The 20,181-nt window shown below is 37.9% G+C and overlaps 1 protein-coding gene across 4 annotated transcripts in view; it reads right to left on the reverse strand.

The window, feature by feature from the left end:
* Positions 1-20,181, reverse strand: part of Rfc1 (replication factor C subunit 1) — a 110,704-nt gene that overhangs the window by 37,656 nt on the left and 52,867 nt on the right. For 2 of the 4 annotated variants that reach the window (XR_009227133.1, XR_009227131.1), the window contains exons 13-25: positions 18,918-19,323; positions 17,290-17,399; positions 15,143-15,257; positions 13,565-13,662; positions 13,242-13,379; positions 13,034-13,129; positions 12,459-12,557; positions 10,711-10,865; positions 10,481-10,598; positions 8,177-8,322; positions 4,654-4,867; positions 3,137-3,328; positions 1,775-1,920 (exon numbers count right to left, since the gene is read on the reverse strand). Coding sequence is in view for 2 of the 4 variants with exons in the window: in XM_046450607.2 (XP_046306563.1) it covers positions 1,837-1,920; positions 3,137-3,328; positions 4,654-4,867; positions 8,177-8,322; positions 10,481-10,598; positions 10,711-10,865; positions 12,459-12,557; positions 13,034-13,129; positions 13,242-13,379; positions 13,565-13,662; positions 15,143-15,257; positions 17,290-17,399; positions 18,918-19,323 (1,971 nt within the window). In the remaining 2 variants the exon portion in view is untranslated. Of the gene's footprint in view, positions 1-634; positions 1,921-3,136; positions 3,329-4,653; positions 4,868-8,176; positions 8,323-10,480; positions 10,599-10,710; positions 10,866-12,458; positions 12,558-13,033; positions 13,130-13,241; positions 13,380-13,564; positions 13,663-15,142; positions 15,258-17,289; positions 17,400-18,917; positions 19,324-20,181 lie in introns of those variants that run through there. The other 2 variants (XM_046450607.2, XM_058580686.1) reach the window with 1 other exon arrangement.

Raw genomic sequence — 20,181 nt, forward strand, 5'->3', positions numbered from 1 at the left:
CTTTTCCTGCAACTTCAGTATATGCTTCCTTGCCATCCTAGCCAATGTCACCAAAGTCTAAACAGCTAACAGAAATGAGTCACCTCTGAATAAATCACACAGTTTTACATTTATGGCACTCCTAAGCTGAGGCGAGGGCCCACAGGGCCAATAATGTTTTATAGCATCTAAGCAGCCTGCCTGTATGATGCTTCCAGCTTTATCACCTGTCCTTCCCTCCTAATGGCCAGCAGGACAAGCCAGAGGCCTTTGGCCAAAGTGATTCAATACAATTTACTAACATAAAACCCACACATAATCCCCCACTTATGAGGACAGCAAAGAAGGTTTAGACCTATACTGTCATCCTCATATATTAAATAGCACATTGATAATTTCTAAAATAGATGTTCTTGTACACATGTTTAGAACATTCATAATGAACAGTAAAGTACACTATTTGTTCTGGCTCCAAAGGGGCCCTTTCCAGAGTGTACAAAATAACTGGGCAGACATGACTTGCTATTCAAAAAGAATAGAAGTGCAAGAAGAATATGCATGAGAAGACCATCTTCACCCTACTAGAGAAATAACTTTCACTGAAACTGAAAAGTTTCAAGTCTGGCTTTAACAAAGAAGAGCATGGCTCAGTGGGTAAAGGCTTAAGGCAAAATTTTATTTTCATAATGAATTAATCTCCATGAAAGATACTTCAAAAGTCTCCAGAACTTTGTCCAATCTCCCAAACAAGATTATCAGTCCTTGAAGGCAAGTTACCACTATCCTTATTTTATATTCCTTTTAGCATATACCTCACAGAGGCAGCACACACCTCTGAGCATTTCTGACAAGATCAAAAAAATAGCTAGAAAACTAAATTCCAGGTTAGATCCATAACCTTCAGAGCCACTGGCAAGCATATCTCTAGGTACAGCCTGAAGTTCCAACAGATCCATCACAGGACAGAACCCCATCTACAGCCAAAGTAAGCCTAAGAAACCCTGCCTGAGCCCTACTGGTTTGAACCTAATGAGATGCACAAGGGCGGGCACGCCTGGCAATCCTATGGCCCTACCCTCTACTAGCAACAAAGAGGGCCTCTCCATGAGAGAGGTGCATGACTGTGGTCAGCACTGGAGGGAGGGAAGCTGGAAATTCCAGCTCTGGCTCTTCAACTGCCAGTCATGTTTCACACAACTGGTTAGTACGGAATATAATGAGCCTTTAATCCACTCATTTGCAAACTAATAAGGAAAGTAATACACCAACATACTATTTTGCTGTACAAGATGACAATCTTGAGAAAAATTTGTACATGTATCATGTGGAACATTTTTATTCCTAATTTATACTCTGTAAGATGCTTGACAATGTACAAAGAATACCCAGTTCTAGGTGGTGAATGTTTTGTATTGATTTATTTACAAAATTTCACCACATAATAAGAACTACCTTTAAAAAAAATCAGCATTGGTCCTATAAAGGCCATTAGGATAAATTCTTAAACCTACAAAAGACACCTTCGTACCCCTGCTCTCAGATTTATCATTGTTAATGAAAATCTGGCACGAAAGCCCACATGCAGTTTCTGGTTCTAATTATACACAGTCATCTGAAGTACAACAATCTAATTAGATTGGCAGGGGACAGTGGAGCACCCACATAGTCCTACAGACCTCTATGAGAGGTGTGCACGAGCCTACCGGTTACATCCCAGCTGTGCTGCCTTTGGAATGGGACCACCATGTCATCCCATTATGCTAAACATGGCTCCCCTGGAAAAAACGAGGCTTACTCTAGACCAGCTGGACTGGTCAGGAGGGTAGATAAAAAGTGGCTGTTGGTGAAAAAATGGTTTCATTTCTTCAAACTTTTTCCTTTTCCTTTTTTGGACTCCTTATCTTTTTCTGGTTTTGAAGGCTTTGGAGATTTTGTCTTTTTCTGTTGGAGGGAAAAGATGCACAAAATAGTTAGTAGCTGTGTTCATGAGTAAATGAAACAAGCTTCTCTCTACAATAAATCTCATCTTTATCTGCAGCTGAATTTAAAAAGAAGAGAGGCTGCAAACATCTAGATCTTGAACTACTGCTGCCTCTGATGAGCTTGCCTCTAAGCAACAACTAGGCTAGTTAAACTTTTCAAAGACAGCAGTAAAAACTGAAGCTATCCATCTAAAACTAAGATACATTCCCCATGGAAAGCAAAATAAGCAAAAGTTAATTTACAGATAAGTTTTTTTGTTAGTTTTTTGTTTTTGGTACCAGAGATTTGAACCCAGAGGCACTTAACCACTGAGCCACATCCCCAGCCTTTTTTTTTTCCTTGTGAAAGCACCTCACTAAGTTGCTGAGGCTGGCTTTGAACTTATAAACCTCCTGCCTCGCCTCCCAGGTCACTGGGATTACAGGCATGCACCACCATACCAGCCAAATACGGTAACGCTTATATGAAGAATTTCCTTTTTAGTTTCAGACTTGAGATCTAAACACACTCATTTTGTAAAGGCGGAAGAGGAGAAAGGAAGACTACATCTTATGTCTAAATAAGGCAGAACAAGATCCATGGAAAAGATCACTATTCCTACTTTGCATATACAACACAAAAATAAGAGGCAAGGAGCATACACACACCAAAGGACAGAGGAGGACACAGACTAGATTCCTTTGCCTTGGTCAGCTGTCAATACTGAGCTGATACCATGACTAATTGTACTCTTTGCTAGCCAATGACAAGGAAAGATCAAGTTAGCTCTGAGAAAGTTCTACAGGCAATTCAATGACTACAGCAAAACACATAACAGAAGGGCAAAATGCGTTTGTTAAAAATGTGTTTCCATCTGCGGCAAAAATGTGTGTGTACAGATAAGAAAGCATATACCAATGGCCAAATACATAAAAATCCAACTTTTCCTTAGAAAATATATGACCATCCATATAAATGGCCTATTTTCTTAGCATTTGGCTCTTCCACTATGACAAGGAGCTATTTATAAAAATAAAATCTATCCCTTCACCACTCTAAGCCACAACAAACAAAACATTGGAAGCATTTTCAGCTTACTCTGCCACTTGCTATAGGCTCTATTATTTACAAGGCAAGTGACACAAAGAAAAGAACATCTTTTTTGAAGTTCTCCCATCTGTTACTCAAATACTACCTTGATCATAGCGTCAGTCTCTATAGCATCTTGGTCTTTCTCCTCAGACTGAGAGTCATCTTCATGTAATTCTTCATTGTATTCAGAATCTAGTGCTGAGCTCGTGCTGGGTCTAGATGTCTTTATTACCTGAAGTGAATATGGGGTGAGGTGGGCTTCCTTATTGTAAGCTCTTGTGAAAGCTGCTTTCACCTGCATAAAAGGAGCAGAGGGAGACTATTAAAAATCTAATTGCCAAACAATTCCTTAAACTCCATAAGCCTAAATGCTTGCAGAGGTATTGGAAGCCCCTGGAAATTATCGGCAAAATATTCATGTGAGTGTGTAGATGGAAATATATGTATTTTTCCATGAAGACGGTCCACATTTTTCATGACATTCTTAATAGAGCCCTAATCAGTATCGGGAACTTTAGGCAAAAAATTACTTTAAGTCATATTTGAACTATTGAACACTCTCCACATTTCTACTAAGTATCAAGCAAAGTTAGTCTATGAATCAGTAAATCAAAAAAGGCTCATTGTAAGGTTCAAGTTGGCCTTTACTACAAAACACTGAAGTTTCCTTCAGCAGAATACTACAAATACTGGTAACTTAAAAAGCCTTAACTTCAAGCTTCTAAACAATTCCAGAATAAATCCATGAATTTAGTAATAATTGGATCAAAATTCTAGAGAAAACAAACCACAGAGTGTGTGTTTTCTAAAACAGCATCAAATAAACAAGAGAGAGAACTAGATATTACATATTCATGTTATATCACTTGAGCTTTTTCATCCTCCTGATACAAAAAAAAAGAGCTAGGGATATGGTTCAGTGGTTAAAGTGCCCCTGGGTTCACTCCCCAGTACCAAAAAAAAAGAAAAGAAGGGGCTATGTTTATACATAGCAGACTATCCAACCAGAATAAATACAGAATCCACAAATTAGGGAGACTAAGAAAAAGGAAAAATTATTCAATCCTCAACCAGGAAACCCACCTTCTTTTTATTTTGGGGTACTAGGGACTGAACCCAGGGATACTCTACTACTGAGCCACATCCCCGGTCCTTTTTATTTTGAGACAGGATATTCATAAATTGCATAGGGCCTCGCTAAGTTGCTGAGCCTGGCTTTGAACTTGCTTCTGCCTCAGCCTCCTGAGTCGCTGGGATTACTGGTGTGCACCACTGCACCTGGCCACTCTTCTTTTTATGACCCGTTACTACCACCTCACTTTTACTTCTTCCCTCCACTCTTATTAGGAGTATGTTCATGTTTGCTCCTCAGATTTGACTTTTTTTCTGTTCAGCATGAAGCTAAGATAAAAATACAAATTGCAAAGTTAAATCCAAAAGTCTTTTTCTAACTATGGTAAACAAATACTATCTTTAGAAAGCATAGGCCATAAAAGAGAATAAATTTTAAGAGAATATACAGTAAGTCTTTTAAAAAGCACTAAAAACACCACTGAAGTACTTCTAGGACAAACCTGGTCATCACAAAGTGATGAAGAACCAGGAGGTTGTATGATTTACCTTGGGGTCCAGCTTGGAAAAGGGACTAGGTTTGCCACCCCAGCTGCTAATTTCCATGATATTCTCAAAGTCTTCTTTCATCAGATAATATGTGTCCATAAGTGCAACAACATCCTGTATTCCTTCCACCCCTTGTGAAGTCAAGGGTTGTACAAGTGCATCTCTTATGTGTGACAGATAATCCATGTTCACAGTCCTTTTGCTAGAGTAAGTTCTAAAACCAAATAAAAGACACAATTGTGGTTGATGGCAAACTATCACCAATTCAAGTCATATTGTGCATATCAAAAGAGGCAATCAGGTGGAGCTTCATCCAAGTTTACTACTGTCTGGGGGAATGCCTACTATTTATTTAACAACTGGCAGGAAAGGCCCAGGGCTCCACACCAGGGAAATGGACATATATCACTGTGCTCAAAGGCAGTTTCTCCTCACTTGGAGCAGTGACTACAAACCAAACATACGTTCTATTTCTATCCTACTCTTAAGATCCAGGAAACAACACTGTTTTTCTGTGCACATATTTATTATAGCCACAGAGATTACTCATTCAACTTCCAAAATACTAAAAGTATCAGTAAAAGGTGGTGAGATCTGAGATTCTATCTCACTCTAGTCAGATGACAATTATTAAGAATACAACTAAAAATAAATGTTGGCAAGAATGTAGGGAAAAGAGGTACACTCATACATTGCTGGTGGGACTGCAAATTGGTCAACCACTTTGGAAAGCAGTCTGGAGATTCCTCAGAAAACTTGGAATGGAACCACCATTTGACCCAGTTACCCCATTCCTCAGTATATAACCAAAGGACAAAATATATTACACAAAGGACAAAATTAGCATACTACAGTGGCATAGCCACATCAATGTTTATAGCAGCTCAATTCACAATAGCTAAGCTATGGAACCAACCCAGATGTCCTTCAACAGATGGATAAAGAAAATGTGGTATATATACACGATGGAATATTACTCAGCCATAAAAAAAGAATGACTTATTATGACTTTTGCAAGTAAATGGATGATCTGGAGATTATCATGCTAAGTGAAACAAGCCAATCCCAAAAAACAAAGGCAGAGAGAGTTGGGGTTGTGGCTCAGTGGTAGAGCGCATGCCTAGCACGTGTGAGGCACTGAGTTTGACCTCAGCACCACACATAAATAAATAAAGGTCCATCACCTACTAATAAAATAAAAAACAAAGGCCAAATGTTCTCTGATATGCATGTGCTAACTTACAATAAGAAGGGGGAGGAAGAACAGAAGTTTAGTGGATTAGACAAAGGGGAATGAAAGGAAGGGAGAGGAGATGAGAATAGGAAAGACAATAGGGTGAATCATAAATAACTTTCCTATGTTCATATGTGAACCACATATATACTCCATGTATGTATATATCAAAATACATTTTACTGTTATGTGTATCACTTCCTCAGAGCCACTTTCCACATGAGGGTGCCTAACACCTTCTGTTCTGATTATTGCATTTGAAATGATACATGAATGCCTCCTTTACACACTCTGAAATCTTCAGTTCTACAGCGGTATTTCTGAGATTTTCCCCAAACCTCAGAAAACTGAAGAGAATATCCTGCAGAATCCAAAAGTTATCCACACCCTCCAGTGAAAGATAAGGAATCAATTCTGATTTGCTGAGAACTGGGATATCATCAGGAAATGACTTTTCCTTTTTCTCTCAAATGCTGTCACTTTTTTTTTTCAGTTGTAGATGGACACACTATTAATACCTTTATTTATTTATTTTTATGTGGTGCTGAGGTGAGGCAAGCGCTCTATGACTGAGCTACAACCCCAGACCTGCTTCATTACTTTAAAACAGAAAATACATGAACAAAACAGTATTTCAAATGTCACCATCTTAAATCCTTTCAACTTAGATGCCTCTGTATGCGTTCTTTGAACAAAAGCCCTCTAACACCATTAGTATCAGAACCCACATGTTACTAGATGGGGCCCAGCTGGAATGTTTTATCTCCCTGGTCTCTCTCTCACATGCTCTCTCCTTCCCGACAGCCATGAGGTGAACAGCTTCTGCCCTGGAGCCAGCCAACCATGTACTGGAATCTTTGAAATCATATGCCTAAATAAATCTTTCCTCTCTTAAGTTGATTTTCTCAGGTATTTGTTACAGTGATGAAAGAGCTGACTAGCGCAAAATAGAATTAGAAATGACTGTTTAAAAATTAGGGTCCTATTCCTGCCTTCACATAATATCTGAACCCCAAGAGGTAGTAGAGGTCTTCCTCAGTCAGAAACCTAGAAACTTGCCCTTGTGACTGTCTTATTGCTCAGGCAAATTTCAATTTCACCCATTTCCTGTAGATTTAGTCTTTTATAATTAAGGACACTAGTGCCTGAAGAGAAGCACAGTGAGTCCCTAAGCCACAAAACCCAAGACCATGAAACATTTTCAAAATAACTCTCCTGAGCTGTTGAATTGTCATCTTCTAGTAGAATCAGAGAATGTTAAATCCAGAAAAGTATAGAGATGACATCTATGTACCTAAAATCAGGGATTCTTAACTTCAGGAATCTGTACTTCCCCTATGATTGTATTATTTGAGCATCTGTGCATTTTTCTGGGGAGAGGGTGGGGGGAATAAAGGTCAAAGCTTTCAGATTCTCAAAGGCACTTAGGACCCCAAAAAAGGTTAAGAATAAAAAAAAACTCACTCTTCCATTTTGAAAATATGGAAAGAAACTGAGGCCTCTAAGGGTTCAGTGATTTGATCAGGATTAAAAGGTTAAGTGGGAAGGTCTTAACCTAACCATAAATGTCCTTGATGATAGTGTCCCATGTGTGATTCACTAGGAAACACTTATGAGCTGGATGAGTAAGCTCAATTCCTACCCCGACAAATGTTCATCTGAGTGGGGAAGGGAACAGCCACAAAACAACATAGAGGTCAAAGGCTCTAAATCCATATGGAGTAGGGTGGGAGCCTCAAGAAAGGACATCCCTAGGGCAGAGTGATGCAGGACCTTGAAAACCCTGGTGATAAATAAATCCTGAAGTCTACTTAACATCTGTTATGTGCACATTTTTTTAGATTCTGAGTGGCCTCCTTCTGTTACATGCTAAACTGTGTTTTCTATCTCAAATGAGGTCCGGTCACTTCTAAAATAGGCAAAAACTAGTTCATTTCTCTGAATAGTTCAATTTTTTCCAATTAATTATTCTGAAGCTGAGACACTATTCCTACTAGTAACAGGCATAGTCACAATATCAGCAGTACTACCTCAGATGTATATAGTTTTCAAAATGTATTTTGAAGTTATGACACATCTACCATCTGTCTTTATTGTCCAAAATGTCCTCCTAAGTGGTAAAGCAAATCTTGTATGGGCCCACAAAATATAAAGAACTTATCCATGATCATTTTAAATGTTAGTAATAAAATCAAAACTAAAGCTCAAATCTTTACACTCATGCTATCTTACTGGATAAAGGCTAATACCCTCACCATAAAATGTCAGAAATGGAGTAATTCTGCTTACCTGAGACTCATATGCAATGCTAGTTCCTGAACAATACGATCATGTTTGCCGGTGGATGAGTGCTTGCCCAGCCAGCTCGGAAAGGTGGGAAACTGGGTCATGTACCCCCTCATCAACTCTCCAGGAAGAACACTGGCATAAATGGCCTGGGGGGAAAAATCAATTGCAGTCCAGAATTGAATTCAGTGCAATGTCACTTCGGTAGCAGTTGTTGGCTTCCCAGAAGGCTGCTATGATTTAGATAGGATTTGAGTGTGTCCACCAAGCCTTCATGACTTAGTTTTTAAGTCCCCACTGTGAGGTTTTAAGAGGGTAGAAACTTAATGCAAGTATACTGCTTAGAGGTGAGGCCCTGGAAAGTGATCTGGACTAGAGTCATTAAGGTGAAGCCCCATGACTGAATGCTGGTGAGGGAAGAGAGATCACTCACACACACACACACACACACACACACAGAGACATGCATGTTCTCCATCTCATGCCACATGATGCCCTGTGCCACCTTGGGACTCGACCAGGAAGAAGGCCTCACCAGATACTGGCCCCTAAACCTTCATAAATGTGAGCTAACTAGACCTCTCCTCTTTAAAACTTACACAGCCTGTAGTATTGCATTACTAGTAACTGAAAATGGACTAAAACATAGTCTACAGAAAATGAAGCAGTGTACCTAATTACAGGGCTGCCAGGCCCTTTCCCTGTCTCTGATCTGTAGGTGAAGGAAACTTCTAGAGAAAACAATGAATTGCAATCAACACCTTGTTCCATAACATGTGACAGCTCAGAGAAAGCTTGTATCCTCAGCCAGATGACCTCAACGTACCCGTTACCTCATGGATGCCAATGGCACAGCACAGAACTAGCTGAAGTGGAATGGGATTATCTTTACATAAGCAATTGACAGCACAGGTAGATTAATATATGGAAAGTCTAATAATTAGAGAATTGATTAGAGTGGCACTTGACAAAATTAAAAAGGGAACTTGACACACCTTTTAGAGTCAGGGTTTTGCTTTTTTAAAGGTTGGAATTATACTCCACATAAACATTGTATCCTGCTTCATTCTAGTAATATTCTCATGTTTTTTCATATTAGATAATCTCTACAAATAATAAAGGGTATAAAATTTTTCATCAAGGGATTACCAAAAGTAATCCTCTTATTACTGGACATGGAGATTTTCTCAAAGTTTCTGCTATCAGAACTAAAAAGTTAGGGAATATTTTTATACATTAAGATTTCCCTGGGCTGGGGTTGTAGCTCAGTGGTACAGCACTCACCTCACATGCAGGAGGCCCTGTGTTCAATCCTCAGCAACACATAAAAATAAAATAAAGGTATTAAAAAAAAAAAAAAAAGATTTCTCTGTGTTTAAAATTATTTAAGAGAAATTCTCAAAGGTACAATTATTAAGGCGGGGGTAGACACTTTTAAAACATAAAAGATTCTGTGTCTCCAGAAAAAATCTTTGTTTTCTATTTCCAAGCAACGTGTGGGAAGAATTAAAAGAAAATAGGCCTTCTGAAAGTCCCATGCTTACCACTCAGGCCACTAATGCTAAAAACAAAACTCTCTTAAATAAAAATGTCTGCCAAATTCTGCTTTCCCTTAAAGATATCAACTTATGGGCTGGGGTTGTGGCTCAGAGGGAGAGTGCTTGCCTAGCATGAGTGAGGCCCTGGGTTCGATCCTCAGCACCACATAAAAATAAAGCATATTGTATTGTATACACCTATAACTAAAAAATAAATATTTTTTTAAAAAGATATCAACTAAAATACAGTACCCAACATAAAGCTGCCTTGTTAGCAAAAAAGAAGGAAATTGGAATTCCTGCATCAGAGATGACTGCTGACCTGACCTGACTCATTCCTTTGAGGAGGAGCTACTTAGTGACCCTCTAGGAGGACCACAAATAACAAAAAATAAATAAATTCTTAAGGTAGAACAGGGCAAACAAATTTTTTTATTCACATCTTTGGTTATAACCAATATCTAGCCTCCCTCTTTCCGAGCATACATTTAGATAAAAACATTTTTTAAAAACACTGAAAAATAAAGACAGATTAGTAAACAGACAATAGTGATCACAGTGTTTTCATCTATAACAGATCACAGTTTTTCCAGAAAAGCCATATTATTCACCTGGTATCTTAAATAATGTAGGAGCCCAAAACTATTTTGTTCTCTTTGGCTAAAGCAAAATCCTTATATGCATATTATTATCTGAAATAAGTCAACCTCAAAAGTCTATATACTATGTAATTTCAAAGTCCACTCTTGAAGGAGAGCCCTACACCTACCTGTGTGGGCAGAAGACTCCAGTTTTGCTTACTCCGAATCTGACTGTCCACTAAGTCCCCATCACAAATGCTGTCTGCTGCTCGGCTCAAAAGCATCAAGTGCTTTTTCATGTCACCCCTACAGGAAAGAACCAGTCTGGATTACACCACTATCTACACCCCAGGACACTCCCTCCCAAATCTGTGGCCTTCGCAGCTCTGTCCTACCCCTCAGAAGTCAGAAAGCTCACCCTGCAGCTACAGGCTTCACATGCACATAGTTCTCCTGGACAAAGAGGGGTGCTATTGAATAGTCATGAAAAAAGAGATCTGATTTGTCCATAAGTGACATATGAGCAGTCTCCTCTCCAACTGCAAACACTTTCCGGGCAACATCAAATGGGCCCTGAAAAGAAGAAAGGACACACCTGTTAGAATGTTCAAAATCTAAAACACTGAACACAACGAATGTTTGGCAATGATACAGAGCAACAATGATACAGGCACTCTCACTGGTTGCTGGTGGGATTGTCACAAACACTTTCAAAGATAGTCTGATTCTTACAAAACTAAACTAACTTTTACCATCAGCAGTCATACTCCTTGGTTATCTACCCAAATGAACTAAAAACTTCATCTACACAGAAACCTGCACACAGATTTTTATAGTTGTTTTATTCATAATTGCCAAAAATTAGAAGCAACCAAGATGTCTTCAGCATCTGGATAAACAAACTATGGTAATCCACATAATGGAATATTACTCAACAAGTAAAAAATAGAAAGAGCTATCAAGTCATTAAAAGACATAAAGGGAACCTTATATGCATATTATTGTCTGAAATAAGTCAACCTCAAAAGTCTACATACTATGTAATTCCAATTATATTACATTCTGGAGAAGGCAACACTACAAAGACAGGAAAAAGTTTAGTGGTTGTCAGGGCTTAAGTGGGGAAAAGGGATAAAGAAACAGGATTTTTTTGGACAGAGAACCTACCCTACATGACACATCAATAGTGGACACATACCAAAAAACCATAGAATGTACACCAATTTTACAATTTACAAATGGGCCACTCTGGAGGGAAGGCTGGCAGGAGGGGAGGCTAGCAGAGGGAAAGGTTGTGCCTACTGGGGAGGGAGTGGTACAGGTATAGGAGAAATCTGCACCTTCCACTCAATTTTGCAGTGAACCTAAAACTATATCAAAAAATAAAATATATTAATTTCTTTTTAAATCCATTACTTAAATTGTGGAAAGAAAAAAAATTACTTAATCAACGCTCTAACATAATAATAAATTCTGACTAGTTAAATGAAGCACAGAGGAAATTGATACAGACCTCTGGTTTCATAGAGATTAAATTAAACCATTTGAAACAAATTATTCCAAATAGTACAAAACCATTCAAAACATGAAAGCTACCAGGTGGGTCACATTGGTAATCCCATCAATATGGGAGCCTTAGGCAGGACAATCATAAGCTCAAGGCCAGCCTTAGCAACTCAGTAATAATCTGCCTAAAAATAAAAACTTAGTGAGAATCTGGCCAAATTAAAATTTATATTGTTATATTGTGTGCATGTACAAATATGTAACAACAAATTCCATCAGTAAGTAGAACTATAATCTATTGATTTAAAAAAAAAAGGGAGAAAAAGGGACTGGGAATATAGCTCAGTGGTAGGGCACCCAAGTTCAATCCCTAGTACAAAAAAAAAATTAACGCCATACATAAGGGACTCTAGGAAAGCTATTTTGTAACTGTTGAAGCATGAGTATAAGTTAAAACTTATCCCTTTCTTAAAATTTATCATAACATTAACGATCCTTGAGGAAAAAATGAACTTGAATTAGAAATACTTCTAGCCACAGTGTCTTATTATAAATATCCATGGGTTGCACAATAACTCAATACCACTTCTATTAAGCTAGTACCTATGAACAAAAAGTGCTGCGCTTGGGAAGAAACTACAAAATGGATAGGTATTTTACCAGTTTGATATCCTTCTTGGCCCTATGAGAGTCGGCCTTGGCCTGGTCGTAGGTTAGCGCCTTGCTTCGTGCACACCACATACTCAGATTGTGCAAAACCTGAAAGAATCATAAATTAGACAATGAAAGATGGGAAAAGACCGCTGCTTCCCCTCCCAGCAGGACAGATGGATGGAACTACAGAATATCATGCTAAGTGAGATCAGTCAGTCCCAAACAACCAAAGGCCAAATGTTCTCTCTGATATGTGGATACTGGCCCACAATAAGGGAGGGTGGGGAGGGGAAGAACAGAAGTCCATTGAATTAGACAAAGGGGAACGGAAGGAAGGGGGAGGATTAGGGAAGACAGCAGAATTAACTGGACTTAACTTTCCTGTCCTTATTTATGAATACATGACCAGGGTAACTCCAAATCATGTACGACCCCAAGAATGGCATCCTAATAAGTTATACTCCATGCATGTACAATATGTCAAAATACTCTCATGTACATCAAAAAGAGAACAAATCAAAAAAGAATGAAGGCATTAATGAAAAAGAATCAACAACTGCCATAAGATATATTTAATTTACCTGTCTGATATCTTGATTGGCTCCTAAAATTATTTCATTCATAGCAGGAGGGGGAATCTTTAAACCCTCTTTAAATGCAATGGACATCATAGCACCCTGGAAATCAAAAGGAGGGAAGGATCTTTAATAATTTTTTATAACTCATAATCTAGCTTAAATAAACAAGACAGTTTGGTTAAAAAAAAAAAAAAAAAAAGAACCTTAATACCTTTATCTGTTCAACCCGAGGTCTTTGAAAACGAAGATCAAAACAATAATGAACCAAAGAGCGAATCTTGGGATGATTTCTATCATTACACATACAAATAATGGGTATTTTAGTATGTTTTATCAGGCCAATTAATTCCTAAAAAACAAATTTGCAAGACAAAAATAATTATTTAAACAACAAAAATGTCACACAATATATTTTAGGTTTTAAAAACCTCCCTAACGATATGCTTTAATTATTATAAATATCAATGCATAATAAATATTTTCTAAAAATCTAAAAATCAGCAGTAAAACTGAAAAAGTATATGCTTCCATTACCTGCACTCCGCCCCGGTCTTCACTGCCTGCCATGCCGTCTACTTCATCCATGATGAGCGCGTGTTTCATGCTTATGGAAGGGGCTGCTCCACCAGAGCCTGGGTGAGACGCAATAGAATGGGACAAAAACGAAAAACAAAGTTCAAAAACTGCTACTTTACAAATAATTATATAACGCATTTTAAACTTCAAAAGCTTTAAGAGTAAGCAGTAAAAGGAAATTCTTTCACCCCTTCTGTAGGGTTTCCCTTCCCAGAGGCAAACAATAGTCTCTTGAATCCCCCCCCAACTCCCGCCTTTTTTAGGGTCTTTTAAATTTTATTTATTTATTCTAATTAGGTATATAAGACAACAGAATGCATTTTGATTCATTGTACACAATTGCAGCACAACTTTTCTTAAATACCCTTTAAGAGAAATTCTATACATGTTAATAATGTACATTTAATATATTTTTGGTGATGCTTTCCCTTGTCTATAGATACAGAACAATTCCTTTGTTGACACTGGGGATTAACCCAGGGAGGCTTTACCTCTGAAATACATCCCCAACCCTTTTTATTTTGAGATAGTTGCTTGGGGTTTCACTAAACTGCTGTGGCTAGCTTCAAACCTGTGATCCTCCTGCCTCAGCCTCTCAAGTAGCTGGGAATACAGGTGTGTGTCACCGCACGCAACTAGAACACTTCATTTTTCTCAAGACTATTTAATATTCCATTTTAACAAAGGCATCATAATTTACTTACTCACTATCTACCAATGAAATATTAACATACTCCCAAGCTTTTACTATAAGTTACACTTAATATCCTCATGTGTGTGCACACACGTCATTTAACAGTCCATAAACCAGTATAGTAATAACTGAATACCAGGAACTAGACTTTCTGGTTAGAGGTGTGTATAATTAAACTCTGAGAAACACAGCCAGGCAACTCTCCCACCAGCCATGAGTGACATTTCCTGAGCAACTTCATTAAAGAAAGATTTTCTGCCACTGAAAACACCAAGAATGCAGGTGAGCAGCAGTACACCTCCGGCTCTCAACAGTTAGTTGAGTCCTTAATTTGGCATCTTAATTCTCCCCGTGAACTCTGGCTGTTCAGAACCACCAGCCACAGCCTAAAACACAGTGAACACTTCCACACTGTGTTTTTTCTTCTCTTCTACTATTTTTGCCTGAGATGACATTTTCTACCTCCAAATAGATCTCTCTTTCTTCAGGCCTTTCTAATAAATACCATCCTTTCCCAGCTTGCTAGCTTAGCCAGAACCCCAAACACAATCATTCCTCATCTGCAGGCCTTATTACCTCATTCATCACATGGAATTATATTTATTTTCCTGTGAATCTCCTAAAATCATATGAAAATGCAAAAATTTTACCATAGTCTCAGAAACCTCAAAGCCTAAAGCAGGGTAACCATTATGCTATAAGGGTTATGCTAGAGGACTTTCTTACTTTCTTGTTAGCCCCAAGATTCAGCAGGGTGCCTGCTGCACAGCAATACTGGTTACAAAACAGTAAAATCAACTTATTTTTCTTATATAACAATAACAGTTCAAAAAGCCACATACTTGAATAAAAGCCTTTGATGCTGGTGTTATTCAGTGATTCAGCAACAAGTGCCTTCAAACTGTTCTTACTCCGAGTGTCACTTGCATTTAGTTCCACGTAGCTATATCCCAATTCCTAATCCAAATATCAGACATCATTACTATCACAATGCAAATTAATTTCTTTCCCACAAACAAAAGGGAAAAGTTCATTAAGAAAAGAAAGCAAAAATCACATAAAGAACCATGGGTAAAAATACAAAGTATAATCACAAAAGACAATGATTTTAACTATGTCTCAAAATATTAGTCATTTTTTAAAATATCACATATAGACAGCACACCTATATATATAAACACATGAAAGTTCTATCTTAAGGCCTCAGCTACTAAATCACTAATCTGGAAGAATATATTTAAACAAACAATTTTATAAAGTTTGCTTCTTAGAGCCCTAAAATTTTAAATATAAAAATCCCAAGAATTCAATACCAGATAAAGAATTAATCTATTATAAAATACCAAAAAGTAATTCTTGCCTAGGATAAATTATAAAATTAGAAATTAAGTCATTCTTTGCCAAACTATCCCAAAATACAATTTTCCTCTTTAATCAGGAAAATCCAAGTTATTCTGATTCATTTTCCAAAACTGATTAGCTTTAAAAATGCCTTATTCTTCATTATAAACAAAAAAGGAATGATACCAAGGGAGAAAAAATAGTGCTCATAAATGTAGATATCAGGGAAAAAAAATTGCTTTGCTTTTTTTAAAAAATACAGTGAAAAATATATAAGCACTTATATTTAAATTTTATGTTCTGATCCATACAACAAAGACCAAAATAAGTTACCAGCTTATGTGGCAAAGGACTGGGAACCCAGCAATAAATTTATAATCCCTTATTACTCTGATAACACAAGAACTCTGATATATTCTAGTCTAGTGCCTCTCACTGTCTAGAGAGTTAGCAGTAATAGACACAAGAAATTAGGCAGAATCACGTGGTGATAAAGAGCAGGAACCCGAGTCAGACCACCCAGGTTTAGATTGTGCCCCCATGTGTTTTACCTGTCACATGAGGTTAATAAGAGGACATATTCTGAATACACAGAATAGTCACAAAAGTATATGAGTTATTTGTATCTTTCAGGGTCTGTAACAGCTATTTACATTACAGGTTGAGTACCCCTTGTCTGAAACGCTTGGGACCAGAATTGTTTCAGGTTTCAGGGTTTTTCAGATTTGGGAATATTAACATACATTTTACTGGATGAACATGCTTAACCTGAGAACCTGGAATCCACAAATTTTCCAAAATCTGTAACTTTTTGGGTGTCTCAGCAATGCTCAAAAAGTTTTGGAGTTTCAGAGCATTTTCAATTTCAGATTTGCATATTAGGAATGTTCAACCTGTATCTAAGATAATGTACCCAAGTGCTTTAATAACAGCACAATGACTGGCTCAAAGGTAAATTTTACTTATTAGTTCCCCCCTTATCCACAGTTTTTTACTTTTTGAGATTTCAGTTAATCAACCATAATCTGAAAATATGAAATGGAAAATTCCAGAAATAAACAATTCTTAAGTTTTAAATTGCATCCATTCTGAGTAGCATGTTGAATGCTCAGGCTGTCTTGCTCTATCCTGCCAGGACGTGAGTCAGCCCTTTGTCCAGAATATCCATTCTGTATACACTATCTGCCCATTAGTCACTTAGCAACTGCCCTGTTTATTAGATCAAGTATAACAGTATGGCAGTGCTTGTGTTCAAATAACCCTTATTTTACTTAATAATGGCCCAAAGAACAACAGTAGTGATGCAAAGAAGGTAACATGGTATAAAACTTGGAGGACAGATTGCATGGCAATGGTATTATGTGGCAAGCTGTAGGGCATATAGGGAAAAACAGTATATGTAGAATATGGTACCATCTGTGTGGCTTTAGGCATCCATCTGGGGGTTTGGGACGTATCACCCACAGATAAGGGGCACTAGTGTATTTATCTCAAAAAGGATGAAAATAACAAATATCACCAGAACCAAAACAGATTTTAAAAGTTGGATTTTAGAAAAATACACACCGCATGTTTATACACACATCTTATACACTAGCATTTGTCTGATACAGGAGGTTATTTCCAACCACAGTGACAGTGTACCCACCTGACACACCAGAGAAGCTGTGGTGGTTTTGCCAACACCAGGAGGGCCTGAGAGCAATGCTGCTTTAAAACTAGAGCCATCGTCTTTACCGGCAAATTTACCAAACTTTGCTGCCAGAGAAAAAAAAGTTTCAGAGTGTTACCTGGGTCACCCAACAGAGATTCCAGGAATGGCAGGAATAGGTTATGTGTGAACTATCCACAGAAAGCATTCATCCAGGTTAGTTCTAAATTTGTAGAACAAAACTAATTTGCTTTCAAACTCTGACATGAAACAATAGTTTTATGAGTTTCCTTTTCTACAAAAGCACAGGCCTGACTCCACCCATCTCCAGCTGGGAGAACTTGAGTCAAGACTGAACCCCTCCATGTCTATCTTCTGCTTTGTAAAATCAAGATTAATAACAGTGAAGTAGCTGATACTGTGGTATGAGGATCAAAGTGCTAAGCACAGACTCGGGTCTGCCTCAATAAATGCTAACAACCAGAATCAGTTATAGGAGCACAAGGAGAAATAACAAGTTAAAGATGCTAAGTCTACAACTATCTTGCACAGCTCAAAGCTAGAATTTCCTTCCTACCCTTACTATATGGGTGCTGGAACATATAGAGACCCAATGGACACTCAATAACAGAGAAATGATTGCACCTGCTATCCATGGACATAGAAAAAGAGATTACAGTTCATTTGTAGTCTTAAAGTCTTCTCCAGGCATACAAAATACTTGTTCCCCTTTTAAGGTAGGTTTTATACAGTTTCAGGAAGAGAAAATAAAAATTTAACTAAATCTTAAACTATGTCATTAGAATTACATTATTTAACGGTTATGAATAAAGTAAACTGGCATTGCTTGCAATGTCAGGCAGCCATGCAGACATTAATGACTCAGTCAGTTACCACTTTGGGGATTTGCTATACTGCTCCTAAAGTTTGTTTTCTTATTTTTCATGAACTGTCTTCTAGGGCTATGGCTGAAACTTAAGAAAACACTACCAATATCATGATCTGAAACTTCAGTTCCAAAAATACTTTAGACATTAAACATATATTTTGACTTTTCATTTTTCATGACAATTACATGGTAAACAAGGATAGAAACTACTGAAGTACATGTCTATCAAGCTTACCAAAAGCAAATCACACACTGCTGGGATTTTAGGTTGCCTACTTTGTGTGCATGCCTCAGCCACTTATTCACACTTTTCACCATACGGCTCTGGGCACTCTTCTCTCTTTCCCACCCCAAATCCACCCATCCCTTTACCTGGCTATCTCCTACTTGGATTCCAAGCCTTAGCATAGCCATCCATTCCTGTAGGATGGGAGCACACATCTTCATCCCTGACCCCACACTTCCACCCCAGAAGCACCCTGTACTTACCCCTCTAACAGTACTTGGCACAATGCATTTTAATGGCTGGTTCATATGTCTCCCCTACCACCTGTGAGCTCCTGAGGGGCTTTGTTCACAACAGCACCACAAGGGTCTAGTAGAGCACCTAGGCTTAGAGCAAGACTCAATAGCTTGCTGACAGATGAATGAACCAACCATTAACCTTTTGCATATGTGTGCAACTGAGCAATTATATGCTGACAGACACACAAAATGAGTGAAGTTGTGAAATCACCATGTTTCTTCTCTTCAGGAGAACTCTTGTGCCAGTTTCGGAGCCAGCGTAGCAGTTTATTGGCACAACTCTGGTCACCTTGCTGTCCAATTATAGTCTTGAGTGAAGTTGGCTTGTATTTATCTACCCAGAGCAAATTTTCCACTTTGCTTTCACCGCTGTCAGCCAAATCCCTAGCCTTACTGTCACCCTGTGTGTCCTGGGCCACCTGCTCCTTAAAGTCCAGGCCTTTCCGAGGCACGTTTGTTTCCTGTGTCTCCTTTCTTATTGCCTTTACAGAACTGTCCCTTTTAGGAGTTAGCTTCTTCCTTTTAGATTCTGACTCCTTCTTGGTTGGACTACTTTTTCTTTTTCCTTGATTATTTTTTTGGGGTGTTCTCTCCAATTTGGATTTTTCTTTCTTCATCTTAAAAAGCAGAAAAATTAGAGAAAAAGAAACCTGATGAGACACAGAAAATTTCAATGCTGCAAAATGTACTCAAGAGCAACCTGAGATACCCAGGTTACTCGATTATTGAGTTACTCAATCTGGGTTGGTCTTTTAATGATGGACCCTGTGGTTTGTGGAAATCACCACTTTTCAAACTTTCAAACGTGACTCAGTGGTAGAGTGCTTGCCTAGCACGTGTAAGGCACTGGATTCAATCCTCAGCACCACATAAAAATATGTAAATAAAATAAAGGTGCCGTGCCCATCTACAACTAAAAATGTTTTTTTAAAAATTAACAAACATACTAAAAGTAAGAACATGCTGTTAAGTAATAAGAACTCCACCCAATTTCACTTTGAAAAAAGAGTAATGATTTAAAAGATTTTTTGTTTTTGAAGTTTCCTGACTAGTTAAAAGCTAATGCTCCACAAAAATTTGTACTTAAATGTTTACAGCAACATTATATTAAATGACATATATAATATAGCCAAAAAATGGAAACAACTAAATTTCCATCAACTGATAACCAAATAAACAAATGTAATCCATATCCATACAGTAGAACATTATTCACCCATAAAAAGGAGTAAAGTACTAATATATGCTACAACATAGGTGAACGTTGAAACCATTATGCTAAGTAAAAGGTCAACATGTTGTATGATTCCGTTTACATGAAATGTCCAGAATAGGCAAGTCCACAGAGACAGAAAGTAGATTAGTAACTGCAGTGGTGGGTATGATGAGTGACTGCAACTGAGTTTCAGATCTCATTTTGGAGTAATGACAATGTTCTGGAATAGGCAGTGGTGAAGTTTGCACACTTGTGTGAC

Source organism: Marmota monax, unplaced genomic scaffold, assembly GCF_021218885.2.
Source record: "Marmota monax isolate L192 unplaced genomic scaffold, Marmota_monax_Labrador192_F-V1.1 WCK01_AAM20220418_F8-fsc00025, whole genome shotgun sequence".
NCBI lineage: Eukaryota > Metazoa > Chordata > Mammalia > Rodentia > Sciuridae > Marmota > Marmota monax.